Source organism: Meles meles, chromosome 7, assembly GCF_922984935.1.
Source record: "Meles meles chromosome 7, mMelMel3.1 paternal haplotype, whole genome shotgun sequence".
NCBI lineage: Eukaryota > Metazoa > Chordata > Mammalia > Carnivora > Mustelidae > Meles > Meles meles.
Window position 1 is genome coordinate 108,834,889 of NC_060072.1, and position 26,785 is coordinate 108,861,673.

Below are 26,785 nucleotides of genomic sequence, written 5' to 3' on the forward strand. Positions count from 1 at the left end.
TTCCTTGCAGAAAGGCGATGTGAATGTGGGCCTTTCCCAGCTCGATCCGTCTGGCTGGGGTCGAGATAATTGAGAGCAAGGGCTTTCAAACTCCTCGAAGCACAAGTCATGGCCAGAAATGCACTTTACATTGTACTCAGAGCACACACACAGTTGTAACAAAGCAATACTTCTCCTACTGCGAGCAATATACTCTGACATTTCTCACACTACTTTATTCTATCCTATTTCGTGCGGCCAGAAAATGCTGACCACAACCCACCACAGGACGGCAACCTGTAATGTGAAAAAACACTGGCTTGGGAGCGCGCAGAATCGAGAGCAGAAGGGGTAAAATTGGCCCAAGATACAATTCTGGTTGTGGTCTGGCTCCTAAACTTGCACCAGATTTCAAATGTCCGTTGTCTCATAGACAAGGCGTTTTGAGGGGAAAAGGGAGCAAGGCCTATGAAACCACACAATACTTAAAGAACACGGCAAAATGAGGAAGTGCTAACCCGGCTTCTTTGATAAACAGAAGAAAATCATCTCAGGGTTGTGGGAACAGTGAAGACCAGAGTGTAAAATTTCCAGAAAGACTGTCTTCAAAAGCAAAACACTGGGCCATTCCTGTAATCGCCATGAATGCCAGTGACTTGGAGCTGTGCCAGGGGAGATGGAGCCTGGAACGGGGGAGAGCCCTTAACTCATTGCTCCCCTGGCCTGAAAGCCTGCTTTCGTTACAAGCGTTGGGGCCATGCAAAAGGTCTGTGCTCCTGGCTCACAAACATGCTTGTTTGCCACACAAGGAGAATGGGGAGCTCCAGGGGGAGGGGGCGGTCCCTCATATGTGGAATGAGATTAGGGTCCTACGATCCTGCCGATGTGATGGGTAAGGTACACGAGGAAACGAACAGAAGGCCAACTCATCTCTTCTTTCACTGAGAAGACCAAGAAGGCTACAGTTCACAGCCCCCCTAGTGCTTCCATGCCCCTCTGGGATGTTTGCTCCCCATTCTGCCAGCGCCATGGATACCTGGGGGGGTGGGGTGGGGGTTCAGGAGGCTCCTTTTTCAGCTAAGAGGGCAAGTCCGGTTAGGTGGGATCGTGGAGGCTTGCGGGAGCACACTGGGGTGGTTGGTCCGGATGGTAGAGGGTCTGGTGAAGCAGGGCGCGGACGGCTGGGGCGTCGTCAGGATCTGAGGACCAGAAAGGGGTGGGTCAGAGGTTGGGGATCTCCTGGGCGCCTGGCACAGGGCTGCCCCAGCTGCGCGCCCTCCTGGGACTCACCCACGCCCAGCTCCTGCAGGAGGTTCTGGAACTCTGGCTCAGCCTCCAGCAGTTTCAGCAGATTGGTCGATTCCATCCGCTCGAGCTGCACCTCCCAGTAGACGTAGATCTTCTGGTTGAACGTGACATACACGAGGCAGGGGCTGTTGCGGCCCTCCTTGCAGGCATAGAGGCCTGAGAGTTGTGGGGGTGGGACAGAGGTCAGGGGGTTCCAGGCCCAGTGGGGAAGGGCAGAGCCTATAACACAGACCTTGGAGTCAGCCATTCCCACCCTCCCATAGACGGCAGGCCGAGAACCGAAGGCCCTCTTTCTATTCTGTCCGTAGTGGGAACTCAGAAAAATAGGTAAAATATGGGGGCACCTGAGTGGCTCAGTAGTTAAGCGGCTGCCTTCGGTTCAGGTCATGATCCCAGAGTCCTGGGATCGAGCCGCACATCGGGTTCCCTGCTCGGTGGGAACTGCTTCTCCCCTCCAGCTCCCCCTGCTTGTGTGCTCGCTCTCTTGCTGTGTCTCTCTCTGTCAAATAAATAAATAAAATCTTTTAAAAAACCCAAAAAACACAAAATATGTGGCCTATTTCAGACATGGAAAAACACGAGGCAGAATAGCACCCTAAAAGTGATAGTTGTTGAGGTCCCCATCTGAGCGATGGCCCTGGAGTAATGAAGGGGAGTCTTGGTAGTCCAAGGGGTAGATGAGCAAAACACAATCAGAAACTCAGGCTTCTCTTTGATGGCCACAGTTCCTTCTTCAAAGGCATTTTAACCTTTCAGGACATTAGAGGATGTACCCCAGAACACTGTGGAATTCTTAGCACCTCAGCAACCAAAGGTATCCCCATGTTCCCTGCAAGAGCCAGTGCTGCTTTCCAAGTCCCCGATTTGGAACTAACGCCAATGCTCTAGAATGTTCCTCACCGAGTTCTGACACGCTCAGATGGGAAAGAACTTTCCAGTGTCTTCACACATCACAGACGGAGAGGTGATAAGAACTCAGCCCATTCTTTTTTAAATTACTCTTTTTTTAAGGTTTTATTTATTTGACAGAGAGAGAGATAAGAACTCAGCCCATTCTTTTTTAGTCTCTCTTTTTTTTAAGGTTTTATTTATTTGACAGAGAGATAAGAACTCAGCCCATTCTTTTTTAAATTAGTCTCTCTTTTTTTTAAGGTTTTATTTATTTGACAGAGAAAGAGAGAGAGACAGAAAGAGAGAATGAGTCAGGGAGTGGTAGGCCAAGAGAGAAACAGACTCCCTGCTGAACAAGATGCCCAACGCGGGACTCAATCTCAGGACCCTGGGATCATTGAGTCCCTGGGATCATGACCTGAGCATAAGGCAGACACTTAACTGACTGAGTCACCCAGATGCTCCAAACTCAGTGCATTCGTGAAGATAATCAGAGATGGGGCTGTCACTCTCTTTTATTCCTTATTTAAAACTGTAAACGGTGCTTGGGTGGCTCAGTGGGTTAAGCGTCTGCCTTTGGCTCAGGTCATGATCTCAGAGTTGTAGGATTGAGTCCCGCATTGGGCTCCTTGCTCAGCGGGGCACCTGCTTCTCCCTCTGCCCCTCCCTCTGCTTGTGCTTAAAAAAAAAAACCCAAAAAACAAAAAACCTGTACAGATGGCAACCTAGTACCCACTGTCACCCTCTAACACAAGTGCTGAAGAATTCATCTGTTTATGAAGACTCAAGTTAGGGGAGGTGGAGACAGTGGACACAGGGGTGGAGAAGCGTGGTGAGAGAGGGGCCAAGAGCCAGGGTCCCACCTGCACAGAAGGCTCGGATGTTCTCGTCCACCTGGAAGCGGACGACGGTGCGGTTGTGGTCAATGATATACGTCTGTCCATCCCAGGCACAGGCCACCACCTCCTCATGCCCGTTGCCCTGAAAAAGGCCAGAGACCAGGCTGCAGCGGTGACCGGCAGCTGCTGTGCCAAGAGCCCTCGTGATGGGGCCTGGATGAGAGATGAAGGAGCAGCGCACCTGGCCCTGTGTGCTGAATGGCCAGATGAGAAAGAAAACGAGCCTAAGTTTCTTACTGACCTCGCTCCTCGCATCCGTGGTCACACAGCCCACGGGGGCAACAGTATTCCCAGTCTCCTACGGAGGAAGCTCCAGCTGATGGAAGTGAAGCCACTCACACACGGTCACGTAGCAGGGAAGGGAGACCGCACAGAATCAGGGCTCAAACCCCGGCCTGGTCTCCCAGCTTTAAAGCCTTGGGTCTCTTCGCCTAACCATCACACGTGCACAAGTCTGGCCCCGTGTGCAGGCTGCGGGGGCCACAGCCTTAGTAAAGAAGGGCTCGTAGACAGACGAGAAAAAAATGATAGAAGGAGTGGGGGGCGAAGATCTCACTTCTGGACCCTAGTAACTTATTTCTCGTTAGAGCCATTTCTGCCGCCAAACCACTGGTGCAAGCACCGTGGCTGAGCTCCAAGGGATACGGGGAGACAGACGCACTTGAGACGCAGTTAGAATCCGTCTGAAGAGAGGGAGAGGGAATTGTGAAGGGAGGATGTCTCACTTAATTCTCATCTCTCCGTGTCAAGGAGGTAAGGCTGCTCCTCTCACCGTGACATCCAGTTTCTCCAGGGCGAAGAGCTGGTGATCCACCTGCACTGACCACAGCAGCTTGTCTGCTTCCTCCATCAGCTTCAGGGTCCCTGTGGGGGGGTGGGAGGGTGGGGGAGGGGAGGACAGGCAGGCCGGGGTGCGCATGAAGGACCCTTGAGCGGACCCCATGTGCACACAGCCCCCGACCCCAGCAGGAACTCACCATCCAGAGTGCAGAGGGCAAAGAGGCCAGAGCCAGCCCTCTCAGCGGTGTGGCCTGTGGGTGCGACAGAAGGACAGGAAGAAGAAAAGGTGAAGGGTGGGGCAAGGTCAGAGGGTACAGGGTGAGGGGAGGTACAAGGCGGGCAGAAAGGGAGGGCCCTGCGGCTCCCCTCTCCCAGGACTGATGCCGGCCCCTCCCCTCGGCTCCCTCTCGCACCCCCAGCCCACCTTCACCTCGTTTGATGTTGCCAACGAGGTGGGTGGAGACATTCTTGTTGTGGATGCGGCCGGAAGTCTGGTGCAACATGACATCTCGGGCAGCCAGGGTATCCCTGTGTGGGGTGGAGGGGGATACTAAGTGGGGATCAAGTGAGCCTAGTTCTCCAGTACTCTTCTAGCCCTGATCTCTGTACGGGCTCCCAGGATGTGAACCAGCGTGGACACCGATCGCTGAGCCTGTCTGGCCCGTGTGGCAAGTAGAAGAAAAGAGAGAGACAGAGCTGCCAAGTTAGAATCTTGGAATCTCCTCCAGGTGCTACAAGGTGAAAGCCCAGGATTCCCTGGGTCCCCAAATAATCTTCTGTAGCGGGGAAGAGGTGCCATGCTGGGACCTGGCTGAAGCAGCTCTGTCAACTACAGACCCATCAGCTGCCATGGGAATCCAGGAGGCCCTCTGGATTCCATGTACCCCACGCTATCCACAGGCCTGCACCCTTACCTACTGCCCTCCGGGGCTCCCTCTGAGGTGGGGGGGGGCCCGGTGTCCTTGTTCCAGGTACACAGCAGAATGGCGTAAGCGCAGCCCGGCTGAGATACCATCAGTTCTGGCACACCCAGGGGCCCAGGAGTCACCGAGAGACTGTCCACCTGCACCAGGGAACAGGGGCTGTCAGAGGGCTGGGGCAGAAGGAAGTGGGACCCTGCAGAGAGCGTGAGGCAGGGGCCCTGGAAACAGTGCCCTGGGCTTCAAGGGCAGGAGCAGGAGGAAGAATGCAAGTTCACGGGGCTCCTGCTCGGTGCCATTCTCTCCATACAGCCCACCTGCTCTCCACGTGCACATGTCCTATGAGGCCCACGCCGTGCCGCAGAGCACATCACACCACCTGCACCCTCGTTACCCAGTGCTCCCTCCTCTCTGCCAGTGGTAAGTCACTTGCCCCTCACACTCTGATTTGAAACTCTCTTCTTCGGATTTTTCTCAACAAGGACACATTCCCTTTCTCCCACCCTAAACCCGGACCCATGACTATGCTCCCTTTCCTGGAAGGGGGCTTCCTCCCTGCCCCCTGAGGCCCCCGAGCCCCACACTCAGCCTCTCACCTGACCCTCCAGCGTCCATTTCTTGAGGGACACCAGCTGTCCCATGGGATGCTCAGTGCCCTCGCCCAGATCTTCCCAGCGGAAAGCCCGGACCACGCGGTCTGTGTAACCTACTACCAGCTCGCAACACCCGTCTCCATCTGCAGATCCAGAAAGACAGATGCGTTTGGAGCGGAATGTGTAGTCACGAGCTTGCATCCTTCACACGTGTCCTCCCTGTTCCTCCGCTACCACCACCACTATCGGCACTTGCACCCACCACAACCTCACACCCGACGTGACCCCGCAAGCACTGTGTCTGCACCTGCTCCCCTGCCTTCCTTTTGCGTAGAACACTCACCCCCCACCCAACCGCTCCGCGGGTCCTATCACGGCTTCCCTCCTGCTGCTTCTGTCAGATACGCAACCCGAGTACCAGTACCTCCCGCTGCCTTCCAGGCAGCTTCCGGCCAGAACATCAAACCCTGTATCTGTAGGGCTCGCTCCCTTGCCACCTTCAGTGTCTGGCCAAATGTCACCTTCCCAGCAACGGCTTCCCCACCAGCTCCATTTAGAATTGGTACCTCCACTTCTCTGGCCTGACATTTGCTAGCCCCTTTTATGCGGTTTCTTTTCTCCATGGCACATCCGACCTTCTCATATAGGACTTCATTTTCTTACAATGTTTTACACTGTTTCTCTTGCGTCCCTTCCCAGTAAAGGTCCAAGAAGGCAGTGACTTTTGTCTGTTTTATTCACTGCTGCAATCCCACTGCCTAGAACAACACCTAGTTTATAATGGGAGCCCAGTAATGCAACATAAAATGCGTAATAATTGCACACGGGAACGCTAACTACCTCCCCGAATCCCTTGAGATCGGTTCTACTACCCATCGACTCCTATTCCCCCGGCTGCTTGCACAGACGGCCATGCCCACCGATGTCGCTGATCAGCATGACCTTGGTGTTGGCAGGGATATGCTGTTTGAACACTGGATGTTGCTCCTCTGCCGTCAGGCTCTCATGGTGCCCAGAAGCATCCAGGGCCTTGGCAGGCGTCAGGTCACACAGGTGAAACCATCCTTCGGCACTCACCGCCACTACCAGGTTCTGGGAGAAGCAGAGGCATGGGAGGGATGGACTGGGGAGGGAAGTAGGGGCACGAGCCTCGTCACTAAAGCACAGAAGTGGGAGGCCTGAAGCCTTTAACTCTCAACTGGTTTCTACCAGGAGATGGGGGTCAATCTAGGTAAAGCCTTGGAGTTCTACCGAAGTCCCAACGTCCCCTAGGGTTCTTACCTTTCCTTTATTACACACATCTCCGACCCCAACGCAAGTCAGCTGCAAAGAAAAGGGGAGACACGCTGAGGGAGGCCAGTACTCCTTAAACTCCAGGAAGCAAGGAGAGGTTCGCTACCAGTGTTCGCTGAAAACTTGTGCCATGTGACCTACACTGATAGCTCACGCTAATGAAGTTCTTGCGCGATGGGTTTGGTTCTACCCAGACACCAATGGGAAGACCTAAAGTGGTGAAGATGGTCTGGGCTGAACAGAAGTTTCACATCAGGATAGCCAGTTTATTTCTAGACTTCTTCAAAGTCTTACCCCCCATTTTCTACTATACTTTATAAGCTCAGGTGACCTCGGCAACTTTGGAGTACTAAGGGAGCCACTCCACAACAGAAAATAAAAACCAGCCCAGAAGCTGGGAGCGCGCCGCCTGGTGGCTCCCCTCCCTGAATCGAATGAACCCCAAAACAGCAGCTGGGCTGAGGAGCTGGTGAACTGGGGACACACTGGTGGGCTCCTAGGCAGCTTAGCCTTGACAGGAAGGATCCCTCTGCCCCTCAACCCCCAGGGAGTTGAACACTGACCATGCCCTGGCAGGAACAGGTGAGCCACGGCCGGCTGTCATCATTCTTATACACGAACAGCTTCCCGCTGGTGTCCCCCACCACCAGTTCATTTAACTTCAAACAGGGAGAGAAGACAGGTTAGTTAGGATGGGATCTTAGGGAACCACCTCAAACTTTTCTCTATGGGGCCCCTCCTAGGAACGTCACAAGATCTCAATTTACATCTTCACTAACTTTAGTTAAAAAAAAAAAAAAAAGAAAGAAAAAGTCCCTGCAACCAACAACAGCACAGTTTCCCAGAGTTTCTTTAATTCCCTGTAGGGGTGGGTATGTGTCAGGGGAGGTTAGCAGAATGGGGCAATATAGAAATCTATGACCCTGGGACGCCTGGGTGGCTCAGTGGGTTAAGCCTCTGTCTTCGGCTCGGTCATGATCTCAGGATCCTGGGATCGAGCCCCAAAATGGGCTCCCTGCTCGGCAGGGAGCCTGCTTCTCTCTCTCTCTGCCTCTCTACCTACTTGTGATCTCTCTCTGTGTCAAATAAATAAATAAAATCTTAAAAAAAAAAAAGAGAGAGAGAAAAAAATCTATGACTCTTCCATTCCAGAAGTCTGACAACGGAACAGCCCCAGGGGCTGCGTGCCTGACTGTCCATTGTCAATGGGACATGTTTCGAAAACAACCCAAGATGTTTAACTCTTGGAAAATTGAACTTGAGACCACGTATTTAATCGCACGCCAAATGAAAAGACAAGGTCAGCTCTGGGGGTCCTCCTTCTTCTTGCAAGACTTTCTGATCAGTGTGTATGAGTGCACGTGGAGGGGGTGGAGGTGCCGGAGGGGACAGCAGGAGGGGTTTGCGGGCCTCAGCCACCACGCTCTGGGCCTCTGGCGCCCTCAAGTGGTGGCCGAGCTCTTAAGGAGGGGGCGCCCTGTACCAAGCCTCTTTATTTGTATCTGGGTACTCCATTTTCCCAGCGGTTGCCCGAAGGCTGGTTACCTTTACAGGGGCTATCAGTGATAGCAAGGTAGCACCAAAGCCCTTTTCCACAAATAGCTTCCTGATTTTCCCTTGAGGGGGGCGAGGCCAGCCAACACCTCTTTCCTATCCTCAAAACAGAGTGAATATGAGACTCTCAAGAGCTTTCATTCTAAAAGCAACATAGACAGATCAACAGTAAGGAAAAGTTGAAAATGAACTGGGGTTTATTAATAATGATTTACTTGATTTGAATCTTTTTTTTTTTTAATAGTTACGGGAGTTGCTGGTGGGAATATTTGATCACAGAAGCATAAAGCAAGTGTTTTTTACATTAAACTCTCTCCACCACATGTTTCCATTATGTCTGCCCCAGAGGACTTGTGCAGACACACAGGACAGCAGCTGCATGGCACAGAGGCTCAGTGTGGCTACCTGGATTTGAATCCCGCTGCCTATGCTTAAAGTTTCTCATTTATAAAACAAAGATCATAAGGGTATCTACTGCATATGGTTGTTGTGAGAATCGAGCTAACAGCACAAGGCCTTTGTAACAGTGACTAGCATAGTGTGAGCACTAACACCAGGCAGTTTTCAGCCTCTAGTTAAACCCCTCCAAGGCCAGGGACCCTACAATCCATTCTTTTTAATACATTCATGCAGCAAATGCTGTAGTCCATAAGAGGCCCTCAATAAAGGTTTACTTAATGGACTAATAAAAAAAAAAAAAAAAGGTTTTGGAGGAGGCGCCTGGGTGGCTCAGTTGGTTCAGCATCTGGCTTTGGCTCCAGTCATGAACCTCGGGGCCAGGGGTGGGTGGGGTGGTAGATCCTGGGATTGAGCTCATACTACTCAGTGGGGAGTCTGTTTCTCCCTCTGCCACCTGCCCCCTGCCCCCAGCTCATGCTCACTCACTCTCTCTCTCAAATAAATAAATAAAATCTTTAAAAATAAATAAAATTTTTTAAAAAGATTTTTTTTTAAGAAACAAAGAAAAATCAGGATGAAAGAGAATGCTCAGCCAGCCCTTGAGTTCACAGGTAAAGCTAGACAATGAGTTAGGGGTACAAAGATAAATGCCGCAGACTCCCTGCCGAACCTCACCATTTAACAAGAGCACGGACACAGAAATAAAATAAAAATACGGTGCTGTAGGTGCAGTGAGCAAGTAGATGGGACCCAGCCAGGCAATGACAGGCAATGACAATGAGGTAATGGCTGGTCTCCTGGAAGGGGACATTTCTAAAGTGGCCCATCTGTTTTCCCAGAGCTATAATGCTTCCCAGCAGTTCCTCTGCTCTGTGGCTGATCCTGGCTCTGGCCTCTGGAGGTCACTCACTGACACTAAAGCGCCCCAGATGTAGAATGCCATCGCCAGAAAACCTCAAGGAGAGAGGCGGCAAGGTCTTTGATCTGCTGCAGCTTCCAGTAGTCAGGGTTTTGTGGGCAGTCCAAGAGGGTGTGCATTCTATTTCTGCCTTCCCCTCCCCACAACTTCCCAGGAAACAAATTAGTTTTCAAAGAACTTTAGGCTATTGATTTATCAGGATGAAATAAGTCGTTTTCCTGCCCCAGATCTCCAAATGGTAGCCTGGGGAACCAGTAACAGAATTTCTATCCACACTCATTGTATGTACCACATACAATCACTAGGCAACTATCTCAACTACTTGCCCTTCTTTCAGTTATATTTATCAATAACCGGCAAAGCCCTTCAAACTGCTTCCAGAGACATAATCACATTTGCTTTCCATAACTGCCTTCATTTATTCAACAAACATTTGATGATTGCCTACTATGTGCCAGGCACTATTTCTAAGTGTTGGGAATACAGCAGTGAAAAAACAAAAAATTTCCCATGCTAGGGTGGCTGGGGGATGGACACTGGAGAGGGGAGGTGTTATGGTGAGTGCTGTGAAATGTGTAAACCTGATTATTCACAGACTTGTACCCCTGGGGCAAACAATACATCATATGTTAAAAAAAAAAATTTCCTATCCTTATGAAGCTTACAACTCAGATTAAAAAAAAAGAAAAAGGTAGCACAATATATCTAATATTGCAGAACTAAGTGTATTAGTGTAATCCACTTAGAAAAGTTCAATTTCCAAAAAAAAAGATGTTGTGAAGCTATGAAAAAAAGGCATGTATTTTTCCCTTTTAAACAAGACAATCAGATAACACAGAAAATAATGCACACCTAAAGTCACTCTGTTAATTTACTATTTGAAAATGTCTCTCTTGATTTTCTCATAAAATTGTAATGCTTGGCATATGAAGAAATGTAAAAGCCCAGAAAACAATACAAATTTATGAGAATACTCCTTCCTCCCTCCAGGGAAGAGAGCCAAAAGAGGCCTCATAAAATATCTTCTCTATTACAGCACAAAGTCGGGGGGGGGGGTGCGTGTTTTAGACCTTCTTTTTTTCCAGAGAAGAGAGCACAGAACAGTTAGGGAGGTGAGAATAAGTAAGGAGGCAGAATAGGGAGATGGGGCAGAGGGTAGGACAGGATGGCAATAAGGTGCTTTGCATTAAAAATATGAAATAATGGGGGCGCCTGGGTGGCTCAGTGGGTTGAGTCTCTGCTTTCGGCTCAGGTCGTCGTCTTGGGGTCCTGGGATCGAGTCCCGCTTCGGGCTCTCTGCTCGGCGAGAGGCCTGCTTCCCCCCTACTCTCTCTGCCTACTCGTGATATTTCTCTATCAAATAAATACATAAAATTATAAAAAACCATATGAAATAATGAATGAAAACAGTGTTAAAAAGAGTGTCTCGCACCAGCAACAGCCCCTTTGATGCTCCACCCCAAAACTCTACATATTTCAATCACTGCCCCTCCTTACATTTTGTTATTCTTGTGACCATCACCCCACCTGAGGGCTGGGACTGTCTAGTTCATTTTGGAATTCCTAGAATGTAGCACAGTCCTTGGCGCACGATGGGCAGCTGAATAAGTATTTGCGGAAAACAGAAGCAAATACTAACAACGCTAACAACTCAGGGTTAGCTGCGTTTCTGTATTAACTCATTTAAATAACGAGGAAAACAACGACTGGGGAGAGATGAAACGGTAGATGTAAACTGTTTTTGTAATTCAACCAAGTTGCAGCGCTTTCGAGTTGCCAGGCCCTTGTGTTCTACGGAGCAGGCTACAGAAACCCTGCCAGGCTGGGGTGGAGGCCCGCAGAGGCAGAAAAGTACACCAGTGTAATCCAGCCTAAGGGGCACGTGTCAGAGCAGCAAAGACGCGCCGCAAGCTGATTTTGAGGCTTCGGAAGGTAAAATGACTTGAAAGGTGATGCCCCTGGAGAAGGCATCACGACAGAAGCAATGAACCAAGACCTATGGCCACCAGCTTACCAAGCTCCCACTGTGAACAAGTTACTAACTTAGGCAAAGCATCAGCTAAGTATGCCCCTAGAAGAACATCAGACCAGGGAACCCGAGCAACTTGGGCCCGACGTCCAGCAGGAAACCTCTCCCGAAACTCTCCCCTAACCCCCACTCCACCGCGCCAGCCCCACCGCGCAGGCGCGACGCGCACGCCGCACGCCGCGGGCGGCTCCTCCACTTCCCTGGCCCCACCCTGAGCGGAGCAGCAGAGCCGGGCCGCGTCTCGCAGTGCGCATGCACTGACCGTGTCGTTATCGACGTCTCCGAGGCAGATCGCGTGCGGGAAGAGGCTCCCACTGAATTCCAGAGCGACGCGCTGCACGTAGCTAACCGACCTCATCGCGCTTCTAAGAGCCGAGGGACCGGGGAACCTCGCTAAATGTTCCCCGAGCCCCTCCCGAGAGCCACCCGCGCGGAAGGCCGGCCAAAGCGGAAAGTTACATCACCGCCCGAGCCTCCAATCGCGGCCTTCGTCGCTTAATCTTAAAGAGGAGGTGGGTCTTCTGAGCCCTCTGGGCGTGGGGGCGGGCTTACCCAGCTACGGACGTGAGTGACAGAGGCCTGGGCCACTCCTGTCCTCCAGAGCTCCACAGGGCAGGGGTAGACCTACCCTGACGGGGGCCGATCTGTTCCCCAGGCAACGGGCTCGAAGGGGCTTGACCCGATAACCTTGACCTCTTCTTTTATTGCCCTAGCAATGAAGATTCCCAGCCATCAGACTAAACCAGAGAATTATAGTAATCGTAATTACGGACAACCGTATGCTTTCCAACAGTATTATTTGTTTGTGTTGGTTTTTGTTTTTGTTTTTGTTTTTTAAATAGTTACCGGTTAGGAAACCTGGAAACAATACAGTGAATTGAACCGGTATTTAGAAGAACAAATTAGAATGAATAGAAAATACCAAGTAACTCTCGAGTAGTAAATATTCTTTCTGTGAAATCTGTTTCAATTGGGTATATTTATATATGTGTATTTTATATACTGACTTATGTGAAAAAGGATTTTTAAATGGTGTATGTAGGCTTTTGTGGTCAGTAGTTTGAAAACCACTGGCAGTGAAGCACGTTTCATATATGTTGTTTCATGTAATCTGCACAACCCTGGGTGCTTGTATTATTATTACGGTTTTTGGATGAGAAAAACAGGTTCAGCAAGATTAAGTAACAAAACAATGTTGTAGAGCTGGGGCACAAACCCAAGATCGTTTGATCCCAAACCCTAGCTCCTTTCTACCATTTATGCCACAGTTCCTAGGAAAGTCCTCAGACTGGAGGTCAGGGTTGCTGAAATTTTGGATCTGCTCTGCCCCGTGCCCTCCCCCTCAAGACAAAGCCGCTGCTTCCTTGCCTCGTGGCCTTACTCTGTAGTATAAATGGGACGTCACCATCATTCATGGTTGGCCTCTTAGGAAAACTTTTCGTGCTGAATCAAGTCCAGTCTTTCTTTGGGGTGCCTCATCAATCAGGGCATCAGAAGTCCAAGAGTTGTAAAATTTTGTAGGTGTTCAATACATTTTAAAGTTTAGGTCTGCAGGTCCAGGCCAGTTTATGCACCGTTTTTCAGGAGTCCATGTTGTGAAAATAAGGATATCCACCTCTCCCCGGGGGAGGCTGGACTAGGGGATGGTCCTGCTTTCTCTGTCTGAACGTAGTGGGAGAAGGCACTGTGGGCCGGGACCTTTTTGCTTGGGGGTGGCGTGGGGGTGGCACATTTTGTTGGAGAGGTCCCAATGGATCTGACAGCCAGGTAAGATGAGAACAAGGAACAGCAAACAGAATGGTAAACAGGAAGCTGTCCAGACAAATACTGGGGACTGCACATACGCTCAAGTTTCTGGTTTTGGTGGCATACTGTGGGCCTGGCCAGGCCCATTCAAAGGCTGTGTCATACAGGTATACTGGTGCTTTCTATCTCTGATCTCATGGAGGGATTGCATGCAACCTTATCCTGCTTTACCACATCTTTGTCCTCTATTCTAGCTCACACTTTGAGCTTCAGCATAGGTTTTAAGAGATGGAGACACAAATAAGGGATGGAGACACAAAAGCCAACTTAAAAATGTTTACCTCTAGAGACACCTGTGTGACTTAGTCATTAGGCATCTGCCTTTGGCTTAGGTCATGGTCTCAGGGTCCTGGGATCGAACCCCTGCATCAGGCTCCCTGCTCAGCAAGGAAACCTGCATCTCCCTTTCCCACTCCCCCTGCTTGTGTTTCTTCTCTCGCTATGTCTCTCTCTGTCAAAAAAATAAATAAAATATTTTTTTAAAAATGTTTACCTCTAAATGTAAAGTCAAATTGTTACTGAATTCTGTTTCTTTTCAATGTTATTTCTCTATTGTTTTCTCTTTTTCCAGCATTTTGAATGAAATTATAAATAAATAAATAAATAAGTAAATTCATAAATAACCCAGGACAAAATAGATGAGGACCACCTGGCTTCTGCCACCAGGTGTCCTGACTTGACCCAGTTCTCTGAACTCATACCCTGGCCCAGAATTTCAGTGCCTTAGTTTTATCTTCTTCAGTGGTTGCATTTCTTGTACTTGACCCTTCTGTGGCAGGGGTTGCCTGTTAATGTTTGTCCTGTAGGTCCTGTCATGATGAAATTATGTCATATGACAATTTGGATACCATGCCTTTTGGGTTTTGTCAAGAGAACCCAATAAATTTAGAAAGGGAGGTCCAAAAAATATGACAGGAATCCAATCTTTCTATTCTCCCCACCTTGCATCAATTAACTTTAACTGCATTATATGTTATGTTACATTCTTAGTAAGTGGAACACACTAGGCATCTCAGAGCCGTGTGGACAGATCCCAGGCTCCACAAGGAATTCTTGTTCTTGGCCCTTCCTAATGGAATGGTTAGTGGGTCTCCACTGACACCATCTCTAGAGCTTGTCTTTTTTAAGCCAAGCACTCTTTGAACATGGGTGTTGGCTTACTCTCCAAAACAGCCTCATCAGGCCATCTTCCTGGTTAGATGACATGGGTAAAGTTGTGTGGGTGGCATATTCTTTTTTTTAAAGATTTTATTTATTTCACAGAGAAAGATCACAAGTAGGCAGGCAGAGAGAGTGGGGGAAAACAGGCTCCCCGCCGAACAGAGAGCCCCATGCTCCATCCCAGGACCCTGAGATCATGACCGAGCCAAAGGCAGAGGCTCAACCCACTGAGCCACCCAGGCGCCCCTGGGTGGCATATTCTTTAGGGACCAGCCAAATGACAGCTTCATTCGAAACCTGCTATGGGAAGGGAGGGAGGTGTTAAGTGGGAAGCATTTCCAGGGAGATTATCTGTTTCTTCCTCCAAGAGTAGACAGAGGTGTCCAAGTTCTGTCTGCCTAGGATGGCTAGGCAAGAAACAAGACCTTTAAGACTCTTTCTACACCTGGGGCCCAGAGCCATTCACCATCTTCGGGGCAGGGCCTAGGTCTTCCTAATGGGTTCAGTTTTGAGACTTCCTCATTCCCCTTCCCTCTCTAAGTTACAGTGTACCTTAGCATACTAAAGATTCCACAAAGTCCCCAAGTATGGAAACCTGTTTCCAGACTTCCTTGACCCAGAAATTAGGCAGAATGACACTTGTGGGCAGCCCTGCTCTGAGTGAAATGCTGTTATTCCGAGCGCTCCTTTTGAGGCCCGCTGGCTTCCTCACACATCTGGCTATGTTGCAAAGCACCGCCCACTCTGGGAAACTTTGATCCTAGAGCCTGTCCGGGTTGTTAATCTGGCTTTCTTTTGTTTTAAAAGATTTTAAGTCATCTCTACACCCAACTTGGGGCTGAACTCACAACCTGGAGATCAAGAGTCACATGCTGTACTGACTGAGGCAGCCAGGCGCCCTGGGATGGCTGTTTACTGGCTCGTAACCGAAGGGAAAGACTAGTCCTTCACTGTCTCTGGCTTCCAAACATGAGGAAACAAAGGATGATGAAAATGGTTCAGAACTAGATAGAGGTGGTGTTCGTACGACGACGTAATGGGACTAAATCCCGCTGCATTGTCCATATTAAAATGGTTAATTTTATGTGAATTCCACCTCAATAAAAAAATACAAATAATTTTATGTGTGAAGCACCAATGACAGTTGGAACCTACAGCCTTGGGGGGCGGGGCACAGGATAGGACCAGCGCCCTCGTCTAGCCAGAGAAGTCTGCAAATTCATTAAGGAGTTTTTTCTTGATTGTCCCTCCTCAGAACCACTTTGTGACTCTTTCATTCTTACTTTGCCTCCCAAATTGGGATCCTTAGTATTGTTAATTACATGCTAAACGAGGGTTTATTATGATCCTGAGATTTTATGATTGAGGACAGTGGTAGTGCGTTCAAGTTATCTGAGGTTGGCAAGCAGCTGGGGAACTACAGCCAGAAAACAGCAATAATGATTTCCAGAAAGAGGACAAGTTCTCTTACGTAGGATCTCTTGACTTTGGCTTTATTCAGCACTGCCCTTAACCCCTTTTTCATTTCGACTTCAATATGTCATAAGGCTCTGAGATGCCCTACATTTGCAAAGGGAAGAAACACAGCAGACAGAAGAGATTCCACTCTTTTAAACGAAGGGAGATGCACACTCCCACCCCGCCCCCCCCCCCCCCCCAGCCCCTTTGATGGTACTGTGGCTGGTATAGAGAGGGGTCAAGTGCTTCGCTGCTGGCGGAAGGCAGGCAGGGCTGGGCCCCACAGGGTCTTGTGGACCTCAGTATGGGTTCTGGGATGGGAAGTCATCGATGGGTTTTAAGCCGTTGGACAGGAGACCTGGCTGGAGGCGCCTGGTGATGTTGGGGAGGCGCTGCTAGAACGGAGATGGGAAAGACTTGGGAGATCGAATTTAATAGAACTTGTCATGAGGATCAGCACTAGGACAAGATGAACCCAATCTTAAAATGTCCAAATCTGCAGTAACAGCTAGCAGTATATTGATTGCTACCCGTTTCCCTTATCCAAGCACATTCTCTCCATCCGGGAGGGTTTTGAGTGTTGGTGAGGAAATGTTCAGCTGACAAAGCTATGAACTTGAGCATGGTCCAGAGCAGAGTGGAAGTACGTGACACGTCTGTTTTTAATCCTAAAGACTTCTTGCCCCTTAAATAAAACAACTTGACAGTACGGCTTTAATGTTACACCAACCAAGGCTTATCCAGCTCCAGGAGTCTATGGAAGTGTGTTTTAAATTCCTGGAATCCCACAGAAGCTGGAAGGAACCTTAGAAGTGTGTTTTGTCCACTCCTGTTCTTGCAGCTAAGGAAATAGGCTCAGCTTGCCCAAGGTCACATGAGCCTCCCAACAAGTTTAGATTTGTTCCAGCTTGCTTATATTCCAGGCAGACCCCCCTTTAACTTGAGCCTTGTTCTCCTCATCTGCAAAGTGGGGGTGTTAACTCCTTTGTAGGACAGTTGCAAGTATTAAGGTTAATTCACACAAGGCTCTTGGTTGAATCCCAAGCTCACGTCCTAGGTTAGCGGCTGTCATTGGGTGCAGGGGCAAGATGGTCTTTGAAGTACGAGCCAGACCCAGATGTGCAGGACTGTGCAAGCTCAAGAGCCTGAGTGGGCAATGGAAGACTGAACCAAATCTTAGTTCTGGCTCATGCACCAGCCATGCTGTAGGACTTGGTCAAACTTTGACACAAATTCCTCTTCCTCGGCAGAAGCATGGCGAAATGTCTTCTGGAACTGTAGAGATGTGGGTTGGCAGACTACCTCTTCCACCAGGCAGAAAAGACAGCTCACACAGGAGGGAAGAGGGCTGAGGCCCCAGAGCGAGCCTCTAGCCTATGGCTATGACCATCCAAAGAAAACACTCACTAGACTTGCGCCCCCTTGGCTTCTCCCAGGGCCCCGAAATGCTATAGGAGCCAAAGGTCAACACACAGAAGTACAAGCCTTTCCCTAGTAAAGGCCTAGAGGCAAGCTGGAAAGCAGGCCTGAGTGCGTGCCAGTTTCCTGGCCTAAAGGTGGTTCTTCTGTAACTATGTGAAAGGTGTCTAATTGGAGGATTGCTAATGGGGATTTTTACCTTAAGAAACAAAGAAGGCTCGTGCTTTTGGCTAGATTACATGCCTCTACTAGGTGGTCGACCAATCTATCCTATCCCAAAGACACACAAGCGGTCCCAGTATTTCACGTTTGTGTTTGCTGCTCCTCGGTGTTAGGAAAGCCGCCCGGCTGCGGAGGGGTGCTGGGAACCTGTGGGAGGCTGAAGGCATTGCCCTGCTGAGGCCCGTGTGGCACAGGGGGAGGCCCTGCGTGCTGGCCATGCTCACAGAAGGCTTCATCAGCTGCCACACTCCAGCCAGGGCTGGGGAGGAGGGGAGGCCACTCCCTTAGTTTTGCCCCGCGAGTGTAAGCCACCATGCCCACCCTCAAGGCCAAACAGAAAGGGCTGCCCGATACCCAGGTTTGAGTTCCACTTTATTGCTCAAGCATAGAACTTGAGGTAAGCCCAGACCTTCAGCAACGTGCAGAGAAGAGGCTGAGGGGTTTGGGGACACGACCTGGCTGAGAAGGGAAACTGATCCAAAGGGAAATACTGGTGGGGGGGACAGGAGGTGGTCATCAGGACACCAGAAGACAGCTCAGCTATACCACCGAGGGTGAGGATGGGAACAGAGAGCAGTAACGGGCACAGCAGTGGTTTTTCCCATGCCCCTAGCACCCACATGGAGGCCTCGTGTTTGGGAACGGACCAGCAGGAGGGAAGGACGAGGAAATGGCTGCCCAGGAAGTCTCCCTCTCCACCCTGGTTTCACATCAGAGCCCACGTAGCATCCCTACCACTCACTCCCTTCTACCATTTGAAAAATGGACAGAGCGAACAGAAGCAGCAAAATAAATTAACGTTCTGATGAGTGTGCGTGTGGATGGACATTCGTTCACATGTAATGGAGGATGGGGGAAGGGACGAGGGGGTGACACCACCTAAAACGATCCCCCAGCCTATTCCTTTCCCCCTTCCCCCAAAGCCACCAGCTAACCAGGTAGAAAAATAAAGGTCTAATTCACTCAAAATTCTTCAGTTTTTACAAAACTAACAGGGTGGAGGAGGGGAGGGAGCAGGGGAGGCAGGCAGCCGCGGGAGGAAGGCTGGGCAGAGGCTACGCTTCCGTCTCCACCTGAGGCTGGCTCCCCGCCACTTCGTTCTTCTGCTCCTCCTTCATCTCTGCGTCAGCAGGATGGTCTCCTGCGCCTTCTGCTGCCTTGGCCTGGGAGAAGGGAGAGGAAGGGGCTCAGTTCCAGTTCTCATCTGGCCCAGGCCTCTGAGGAGAAAGGCGACTGTCGCTCCACGTCCCCACTCCTGCTTGCCGGCACCGAGCCGTGGTGGTGACGAGCCGTGTGCACGTACCACGTGGACACGTCAACTCCGTACCACACACACTCATCCCCTGAAGAAAAGATACGCACTGGAACGCCAACATGGCCAACTCCCTCTCCAGGTGTGTCCTAAAGACACATACACACAAGTAGACACTTAACACAATCCCTTAGTGCGATTCTACTTAGAACTGCACTCGTCCAACATGGTAGCGAGGACCATGTGTGGCTCCTGAGCACTTAACAATTAGACCAAATGGATGTTTTGTAAGTACAAAGTCATACGGTGGATTTCTGGAGACCGACTTAGGTCTGAAAGATGAGAAACGATCTGAAAACATTACACGCTGCAGTATTTAGACACCTTGGGTCAACTAGGTATTAAAATTAACCTCATTTGTTCACTTGGTTTTTTAGCACGGCTACTCAGAAAACTGAAAATCACTGTACAGTTTGCGTTCTGTTTCTATTCAACAGTGCTGGTCCTGAACACTGGAGACTAACAGGGACTGGGATACAGTAGGACACATGCTTTACTATAGGACCCCAGCAGCACAGTGAAGAACGTGAGAGCTGTCGATGTTAAGATAGTCTTGCAGGAATGATATGAAGAAAGTATAATGTACAAAACTGGCAGGACATGTTGCCTTTTATTAGGGAAGAGGAAGAAGACTGTCTACTTGTGCATGTGCATTTTTTACTGGAATCATCTGAACACTGGACACAGCCAACCACTTCTGGGTGATAGGAGAGAAGCTTCTTATTACACATTCTTTTGTGTGGTTTCAACAGAATAATATAACTATATTACCTATTTAAACATAGGCTTTTAAAACCTGCATTTTTTTTTTAAGACTTGGGTTTTAAACAGGCACATAGAACAGAGTTTGGGAGGCACGCCCAGCACAACAAACTCCTCACCTGTAGGGCTATTGAGGGGGGTTTTTTGCTGTGATCAAGGGAACCGTGCCCCCCCCCCATAGCGGTTTCTGCAAACAGGACATACATGTCACTGCTCCAGGGACAAGGGCAGCACCAGGTGTCCAGGTGTGGCATGCATAACCGGAGGCGAAGAGCCACAACAGCTGCGTCAGGCGCTGGGACAAGGCAGCGCCTTTTCTCCAGTCTGTCCCTACCGCCCCCCTCTAGAGCCTTACCTTGCTCTCCTCCTCGGCCAGCCTCTCAAACATGTTGGCATAGAGCTTCTTCTCCCGCGCAAGCTGCTTGCGGATCCGCTGCTGGCAGATGGCCAGCTGGGCCTTGGCGGCTTTGTTGCTGGGGTAGAGCTGCAGGACCTTCTGGAAGTCAGCCCGTGCCAAGTCAAAGTCATTCACCGCCAGGTGGGCCTCTCCGCGGCGGAAAAGGCCCTTCTCGTTGTTGCTGTCCAGTTCCAGGGCCTAAGGACGCAGAGAGGAAGCAACAGGGAGACCTGAGCCCCTGCGGCCTCTCTGGCCGCGACAGGGTTCCAGAGGCAGTTCTCAGAGGATCAGGCAGAACACACACCACCGGCTCCACCTCAGGAAGGGGTCTTGGGGCATGACACGGAAAAGACCAAGGTCTAGGAAGGAACCCGTTCATCCTGGACTTTCGATGAAGGAGAAGACCCAATACAACATTTTCATCCTCTCCAGAATAAAGCAGGTACTCAGGAGGTCCAGGCTAGGAACCAAAAGAATTGCTGTAGCTGTTCTTCCCCGCGTGGCTCCTTGACTTCCTTATCAGCTGCCTCCTACCACTAAAGCCAAGGTGCTCGCCTCTCGAAGTCCCTGCCTCTGGGGCCCTTCACCTCCAGGCTCCCGCTTGCTACCCTATCCTTACCTGAGTCACCCAGGCTGTTCCAGACTCGCCGGCAGCTCACCAAGCCGAGCCTGTGAATGTTGCTCCCCAACCCTCCTGAGAAGGGCCTCACCTTGTTACAGCTCTCGATGGCCGCCGAGAAGGCCTGTAGTTTCAGGTGACACATGGCCAGGTTGAGGTGGGAGGCCAGCCGAAGAGCCTGGGCCTTCTGGGCGTCCTCGTTAGAGAAACTGGACTCGTATTCCAGCCAGGAGACAATCTTCTTGTACTGCAGTAAAGCTTGTTTGTACTTGCCTTCCTAAAAGGGAGGGAGGCTCAGGCACTGGGCTGTCATCCTCGATAGCTATCAGGAACACGTGGGCGTGAGGGAGGACTGCCTCCCCCACACCCCACCTCTGGCAGGACCAGCCAGCTCCCATATGCTGGGTGAAGACTGTAGGTGCTCCCCGTGCCGTCCCGGGGAGGGTCCTCAGGACCCGGATGCCGGCTCACCTTGAAGTACACGGTGCCCCGCTCTTTCACTATGGTGCTCTGCTCCAGCTTCTCCTCGGAGTTCATCTCCCAAGACTCCTTGGCCTGCCGTACCCCAAGGGAGAAACAAAGTCATCAGCTACCCCAAGCCATGTCCCGGGACCTGACTTTAGGACAGAGAGGACTTTGAGCAAACTCACCTTCTCGAAACTCTTGAGGTGTACTTCGTATTTCAGCTCGGCATTCGGCGGGATCTGGAACTTTTCCTTCCCCACGTTGCCAAAAGCATAGCTGTGGGGGCAAAAAAACAAACAAACACAAAACTAGGTCACTGCGGCCACCTTAACCTGCTCCACACTGAAAAGGCTTCCTGTCCTTTTCCTGCAAGGCACCTCCCTATCCCCCGAGACTTGGTTCAAATGTTTCCTATTTGGCAAAATCTTCCCTGGCCTCTTCACAAAATTAGCTGGTCGCTTAGAATCTTCCATATCCTTCTAACTCATACTAACACTGGAATGATGACTAATTTACTAATTACTAAATCTCACCAAACGAGCCTCTAGAAGGTGGGAATAATGTCTTTTGAATACCTCAGAATTTCCAGCCCCACGTCTGGCACATAACAGATGGGTTTCAATCAATGTCATGAATACGGAGTATGTTCAAGAGGAGACAACAATTTTGACCCTGGTAGAGGAGGAGACCTGGAGTGGCCAGGACTGAAAAGATTAGGTTATGATTCCAGATGTGGCCAGTTGTGACCACGTTCCAAACACAAAGAGATCACATGCGTGCCAGACTCACAGGGACCGCCACTGAGGCTGTGGGGGTGGGTGAGCGCACACAGAGGAACAGAGTCAAGTGCCTAGTTACACACTCACTATGGACATGTAGACCTCTGACCTTGGGTCACCCACCCGCTCTACAAAGTGTCACTCCTTACCTGGGCTTGAGGTACACAACGGAATGTTCTCCTTTTTCCATGCGCTGAATGGCTTTCTCCAGCCCACAAGGAAGGTCCAGGCTCTCCCCCTCGCCAACCTCAAAGCGGAGCTCCCGCCGGTCAAACATCTGGTCTTTGTAGTACCCTTCCAGTGCAACTGGCATGAGGAGGCAGTATGCCAGGGATGTGAGTAGGCAGGGGGCTGAGGAAGGAGGCCACTGCAGCCTCCCTCCATGACCCCATCACTGCATGCCCCTGAGGTGCCCTTGTTGTATTGTCAGAGCTAGAGGCATGTTAGGAAGGTACGGTCCAATCCCTCAGCTCTCAGATGAGCTACTCAGGTCAGAAAAGGAAGTGACCTGCCCAAAGCCACCCAGGGACTAAGTACCAGAATTGAAATCGGAACAGACTTTGCTGTCTCACCCTCCACGATGGCGCCCTCGTTGGGCCTGGCATAGCCTTCACCCCGAGTCCGTATTCTCCGGATGATCCCCCCATCTTCTTCTTCTGTCAGGTCCTCTCCTCTAAACTCGAACAACTCCACCTGTAGGATGAGACACAAGATGACACGATGCCTTTCAGCTTTACCCCGTCAGCCCAAGAGTCCCTGGTCACCACCAGACCAGGCCTGAGCACAAGGGCAGCCAAACCAAAAGTGGACAAAGTGGCATTTCTGGTAAGTTCTGGGAGTTCTAGTCTCAACTTTGGTAGCATCGGGCAGGTCACAGATTCTGCTGACCCTGGGAGGTCAATCTTTTTACTACCTGCTCCTCCCAGGAAGGATATGCTCCAGTCAGGCCTAACCCAGCCGTCTCACAAGGCTAATCTGGTAGGCGGTGGAAATGACCCAACAACTTTCAACATTCTCCAAGCATCCACTAAAGGAGGGCTCAGACACTTTGACCCCAAAAGGTGTCAAGCTCCCCCTTCTCAGTGAAGGCCTTCCTCACCCCCTCAACCCATGGGGGGCATCTTCCCCCTCCTTCGATCTCTAAAGCACTGATGCTCTATACTGTCATTTATAACCATACAGATTCTGACCTTCTGACTCCTTTCAGTCAAAATTATAACCCATCTCTGGGCACAACTGTTGAAATAGAACATGCCTCAACCCTTATTCCCACTTCAAGTCTGGGGAGGGGTCTGTGGCCACATCTTTACCCCTGAAATCTCTGCCAGCAGCCGCTTTCTGGCAGCAGCAGAGCCAGCTGCCCTCTCCAGGTCCCTTCCTCCCCTAAGGCCAGGCCCTGTGCCTTGGCTACATTGTCTCTAAGTGGCAGGAAGTGCTGGAGGGCAGCCAGGCCCCGGGCTGAGATCAGCCTGGCTCTCTGCCTTGCTCTCGGTGCCTGGACACTCACCTCAAACACAAGCGTGGCATTGGGGGGGATTTTTGGAGGGCTGCCTGCTGAACCGTAGGCATACTCTGGTTTGCAGGTGATGTGGCACACCTCTCCCACCTTCATGGTTGCTACAGCAATATCCCAAGCCTTGATGACCTCCCCTGTAGGTACAGAAAGCAAACCGGTCCTGCTTGACAGGGATCAGACCCTGGGCTCAGAGAGCAGCTCCAGGGACCTTCTTCAGACCATGCCCATGGGAAAGCTATACACTCTTCTTTGGAAACGAGACCAGGGAGGGAGAGGACCTGCTTGCAGTAAGCACTGTCAGGTCTCAGACCTCTTTAGAAAAGACTCAACCCTGGAACAAAGAAGTTCTAGGAACAAGATAATCCACCCCCGAAGAGGAGCTGAGGTGTTCAGAGGTGATTGGGGAAGGTGAGATAGAGATCAGTATGGTTCCAAAGAGGGGAAGAAAAAAAAGAGCTAATGGAAAGGTAATTCACGGATTCTAACAGACCACTCCTCACGCTTCTGAGAGTATGGTTTCTGCTTGTGACAGCTTACACCCTCTTCAGGACTGATGCTACCAATCCACTAACCGTGCACCTACCTTTGCCCAGGTCAAAGGAGAATTTGTCCTTGCGGTCCAGACTGGAGTCAAACTTGGTGCCATCTAATAACCAGCCAGTGTAGTGGACAAAGACACGGTCCCCAATCATGGGCATCTCTGTGCCTGTGCCCTCTCGCTTGATGACCTGAGGAAGGCAGAGAAGATGAGTGTACCCAGGTGTGGGGGCAGAAAGAGGCCCCAAAGCTGTCTGCACACCTTTGATGGAAATGGGGAGACTCTTCTGCCTCCTTGGAAGCAAAGGGACCAAGCCTCAAATGATTCCAACGTGAGGTTTGGCTAGATGCCAACAGACACCCCCACTGACTGCTCTCTTCCATCTTTCTTGAGGTGCAACAGGACTTGGTTTGAAAGCTAGAGACAAAAGACCCGAGTTCAAGTTTTTGCGTATGTTCTTGTGCAAGTCAAGCTCTCTAGACCTTATTTGTAAACCAGTAATAATAATCTCTGTCAGGGCTGGAAAATTAAATTGGCAGAAAGTTGAAGATGATTATTATCAGCAGCAAGGGGGAAGCAGTTATGTTAGGTTTCCTCATTCTTCCTAAATGCTGATGGTCATTAGATCTGGATCTGGTTTGTGGATAAGAGAAGAATTAAGAATACGAGTAACAGCAGCCCAAAAGAGGTTCAGAAAGTACCAGGTTACTGATGAGCACAGGGGAGCTCACTCAGGCTCTAAAACTCTGGCTTGGGACATGAACATTTCTGACTGGTAGGCTACTGCAGTCTTTTATTTGAGGGCTGGAGCATTTCTCAGGAACTTCAACAAGTTCTGCTTCTCTTCTGAACTTTATAAAAGGTGACACGAGACTCTGTGGGTCACCTGATAGGTATGTGGTTAACTTCTGAGGAAAAGCCTGATGACAGAATGGACAGAGGACTCAGGGAGTAGAAAGGCCAAAGGGAAGGAGTGGAAAATAAAAGAAGAAAGGACCCTTCTGGGAATAACCTTGTAGAAATCACCAGGGCACGGGAGACTGGGAGAAGCCACATGCCCCCTGAAGAACAGCTTAAGACGCTAACATCTGGGGCAAAACCAGGAGCGTTTCTGGACCAGATATGGGCTCCCGGAGGTCTCTAGCTCTGCCCAGGCCTCACACACACACACGTGTAGAATGGAGGGGGAAGCCAGGGTAAAAAGAAACACTGGATGAGGAAGAGGCATGAAATCCAGCCTAGGATTTCGCCATCCTGCACTCTGCAGAACCTGCTCTGAAGCACCATCAGTCGTCCCAACCCAGGTCAAGACGCCCTGCCCCTTCGCTTCTCCGAGGCTCCCAGCAAAACACCTCCTCCCGGCCCCACACCCCTTTGCCCCAACTCATGAGGAGGAGGGCGAGGTGGGAGGGGAACTACAGGTCCCGGCATGCACCGCTCCCTGGTTTCCCGGGGCGGGGGAAGGGGGGCCAGCATGGCTGAGCGGGTGACCTAGCTGGGTCCACCCGGCCTTTAGGAAAGGGGTCAACAAGGGGACGGAGGGCGCCAGAACCTCTCTCGCGGCTCGGCCCGGGCGCCAAGTAGTACAAAGGCCTCTGGGCCAGGAAATCACTGTGATGGCCCGCTTCAGGTCCTAGCTAATGTTTAACCGCCCGGGGGAGCCGAGAGCTCGCCGCGCCGCCGGCGAGGGCCGCCAGGGACTTCCCGGCTGCGGCCCGCGGGGAAGGCGCTGGCGGCCCGGCCCGGGTCGCGGGGTCTGGGAGAGGTGACGTGAGGGAGGGGCGGCATCGGGGCGGGAGCGGGCCCCTGCCGGCTCCGGCCCAGGTGCACGCCGCCCGGGCCCCCTAGCTGCAGCTCGCGTGCTGCGGCGCGGCCCCGCCCCTCCCTCCGCGCCGCACCGCGCACGCCGGAGTTGGCGCCGCAGTCCCGGGCCCGGGCGCCGCAGGGGCTGGGGGACCCGGGCCTCCCCCGGACCGCGGGTGCCGCAGGGGGCCGGAGAATGCCCGCGGGGAGGCCCTTCCACCCAGGCCGCCCTCTGCGAGAGTGCGGCGGCCCTTCCACCCCCGAACGACGCAGCCGGGTCCAGGAGGGCGATGCAACCGGCCGCCGGCCGCACGCCCGGCTCAACGACCCACCCGGACGCTGCAGAGGCGGCCCGGGGCTCCCCAGCTCGGCTGGAGGTCGGCTGCGAGGGGCGCCTGCGCCGCCGCGCCTTACCTTCAGCACGCCTTCGTCTTGCTTGGGGCTGATGTCCACCCCCTCGAGGGGCAGCGGCGCCGACTGCGCCCCGCTCTCGGCCGCCTTCATCTCCTCGGCGGTCATCGCCGCTCGGTGCGCCGTTTACTCCGGGAGCCAGGCACTGGGCGCGAGCCAAGCCCTCTCTGCCGGGCCTCTCTGCACGGGTGTGCGGGCGGGAGGGCACTGGGGCAGCCGCCCAGCTGTGAACCGGTCGAAGGCTCGAGCACCTCTGGCGCCCGGCGCGCTCGCAGCCCGCGGCCGATGGGGCGCGGGAGCGGGAGGAGGTGGGTAATGAGCGGCCGCGGGGAGCGATTGGTCCCACCCCGCCGCGGAGGGAGGGGCTGGGAGGAGCTGGAGCGGGAGCGAGGGACGGAGGGGGAGGGGGCGGAGAACTTTCTAGAGACGGCGGCCGCTAAGCCAGTTCGGGCTTTAGTGCTAAGGGTGCTTCTGTGAACGTGTGTGTGTTTTGGTTTGTTTTGTTTTGGGGGGATTCCTTTCTCCTTCTGGCTGCCTGGCCTCCCTTCCCCCA

The 26,785-nt window shown here is 51.6% G+C and overlaps 2 protein-coding genes and 1 long non-coding RNA gene across 8 annotated transcripts; 1 reads left to right on the forward strand and 2 right to left on the reverse strand.

Moving 5' to 3' along the window:
* Positions 1 to 190: 190 nt before the first annotated feature.
* Positions 191 to 12,527, reverse strand: ITFG2 (integrin alpha FG-GAP repeat containing 2). Of its 6 annotated transcripts, none has more exons than XM_046011246.1 (13): positions 11,827 to 12,527; positions 7,227 to 7,322; positions 6,652 to 6,693; positions 6,291 to 6,462; positions 5,374 to 5,513; positions 4,772 to 4,920; positions 4,282 to 4,385; positions 4,055 to 4,108; positions 3,850 to 3,941; positions 3,319 to 3,375; positions 3,042 to 3,159; positions 1,270 to 1,381; positions 191 to 1,178 (listed from the first exon to the last, which is right to left on the reverse strand). In XM_046011246.1, the coding sequence occupies exons 1-12, from the start codon at positions 11,920 to 11,922 to the stop codon at positions 1,308 to 1,310; spliced, it is 1,194 nt and encodes a 397-aa protein (XP_045867202.1). In that variant the 5' UTR covers positions 11,923 to 12,527; the 3' UTR covers positions 191 to 1,178; positions 1,270 to 1,307. The 6 variants fall into 6 exon arrangements, with proteins under 6 accessions (XP_045867202.1, XP_045867196.1, XP_045867197.1 ...); XM_046011240.1 differs by having other exon boundaries at positions 1,270 to 1,443; positions 11,827 to 12,510; XM_046011241.1 differs by having other exon boundaries at positions 1,270 to 1,443; positions 4,288 to 4,385; positions 11,827 to 12,507.
* Positions 11,940 to 18,408, forward strand: LOC123946122. The gene is made up of 2 exons (XR_006819597.1): positions 11,940 to 12,076; positions 15,339 to 18,408. It is a non-coding gene; the product is annotated as an uncharacterized LOC123946122 (long non-coding RNA).
* On the reverse strand, positions 17,984 to 26,525 carry FKBP4 (FKBP prolyl isomerase 4). The gene is made up of 10 exons (XM_046011247.1): positions 26,236 to 26,525; positions 24,064 to 24,208; positions 23,472 to 23,614; positions 22,537 to 22,657; positions 22,114 to 22,270; positions 21,371 to 21,461; positions 21,192 to 21,275; positions 20,812 to 20,997; positions 20,060 to 20,299; positions 17,984 to 18,793 (listed from the first exon to the last, which is right to left on the reverse strand). Exons 1-10 carry the CDS (start codon positions 26,338 to 26,340, stop codon positions 18,686 to 18,688), a joined length of 1,380 nt encoding a protein of 459 aa, XP_045867203.1. The 5' UTR covers positions 26,341 to 26,525; the 3' UTR covers positions 17,984 to 18,685.
* Positions 26,526 to 26,785: the final 260 nt, after the last annotated feature.

Bases quoted from the DNA above. Each gene is read 5' to 3' on its own strand.
- ITFG2 (XM_046011240.1), bottom strand. From the start codon at position 11,922: ATGAGGTCGGTTAGCTACGTGCAGCGCGTCGCTCTGGAATTCAGTGGG. The intron at 7,323-11,826 runs GTCAGTGCATGC...CCCTGTTTGAAG, and splicing joins GAGACGTCGATAACGACACG to TTAAATGAACTGGTGGTGGG. The intron at 1,444-3,041 runs GTGGGACCCTGG...CACAACTCTCAG, and splicing joins CATCCGAGCCTTCTGTGCAG to GCCTCTATGCCTGCAAGGAG.
- FKBP4 (XM_046011247.1), bottom strand. From the start codon at position 26,340: ATGACCGCCGAGGAGATGAAGGCGGCCGAGAGCGGGGCGCAGTCGGCG. The intron at 21,462-22,113 runs GTAAGGAGTGAC...TTGCCCCCACAG, and splicing joins GTTGTGTACCTCAAGCCCAG to CTATGCTTTTGGCAACGTGG. The intron at 20,300-20,811 runs GTGAGGCCCTTC...CTGCGTCCTTAG, and splicing joins CCATCGAGAGCTGTAACAAG to GCCCTGGAACTGGACAGCAA.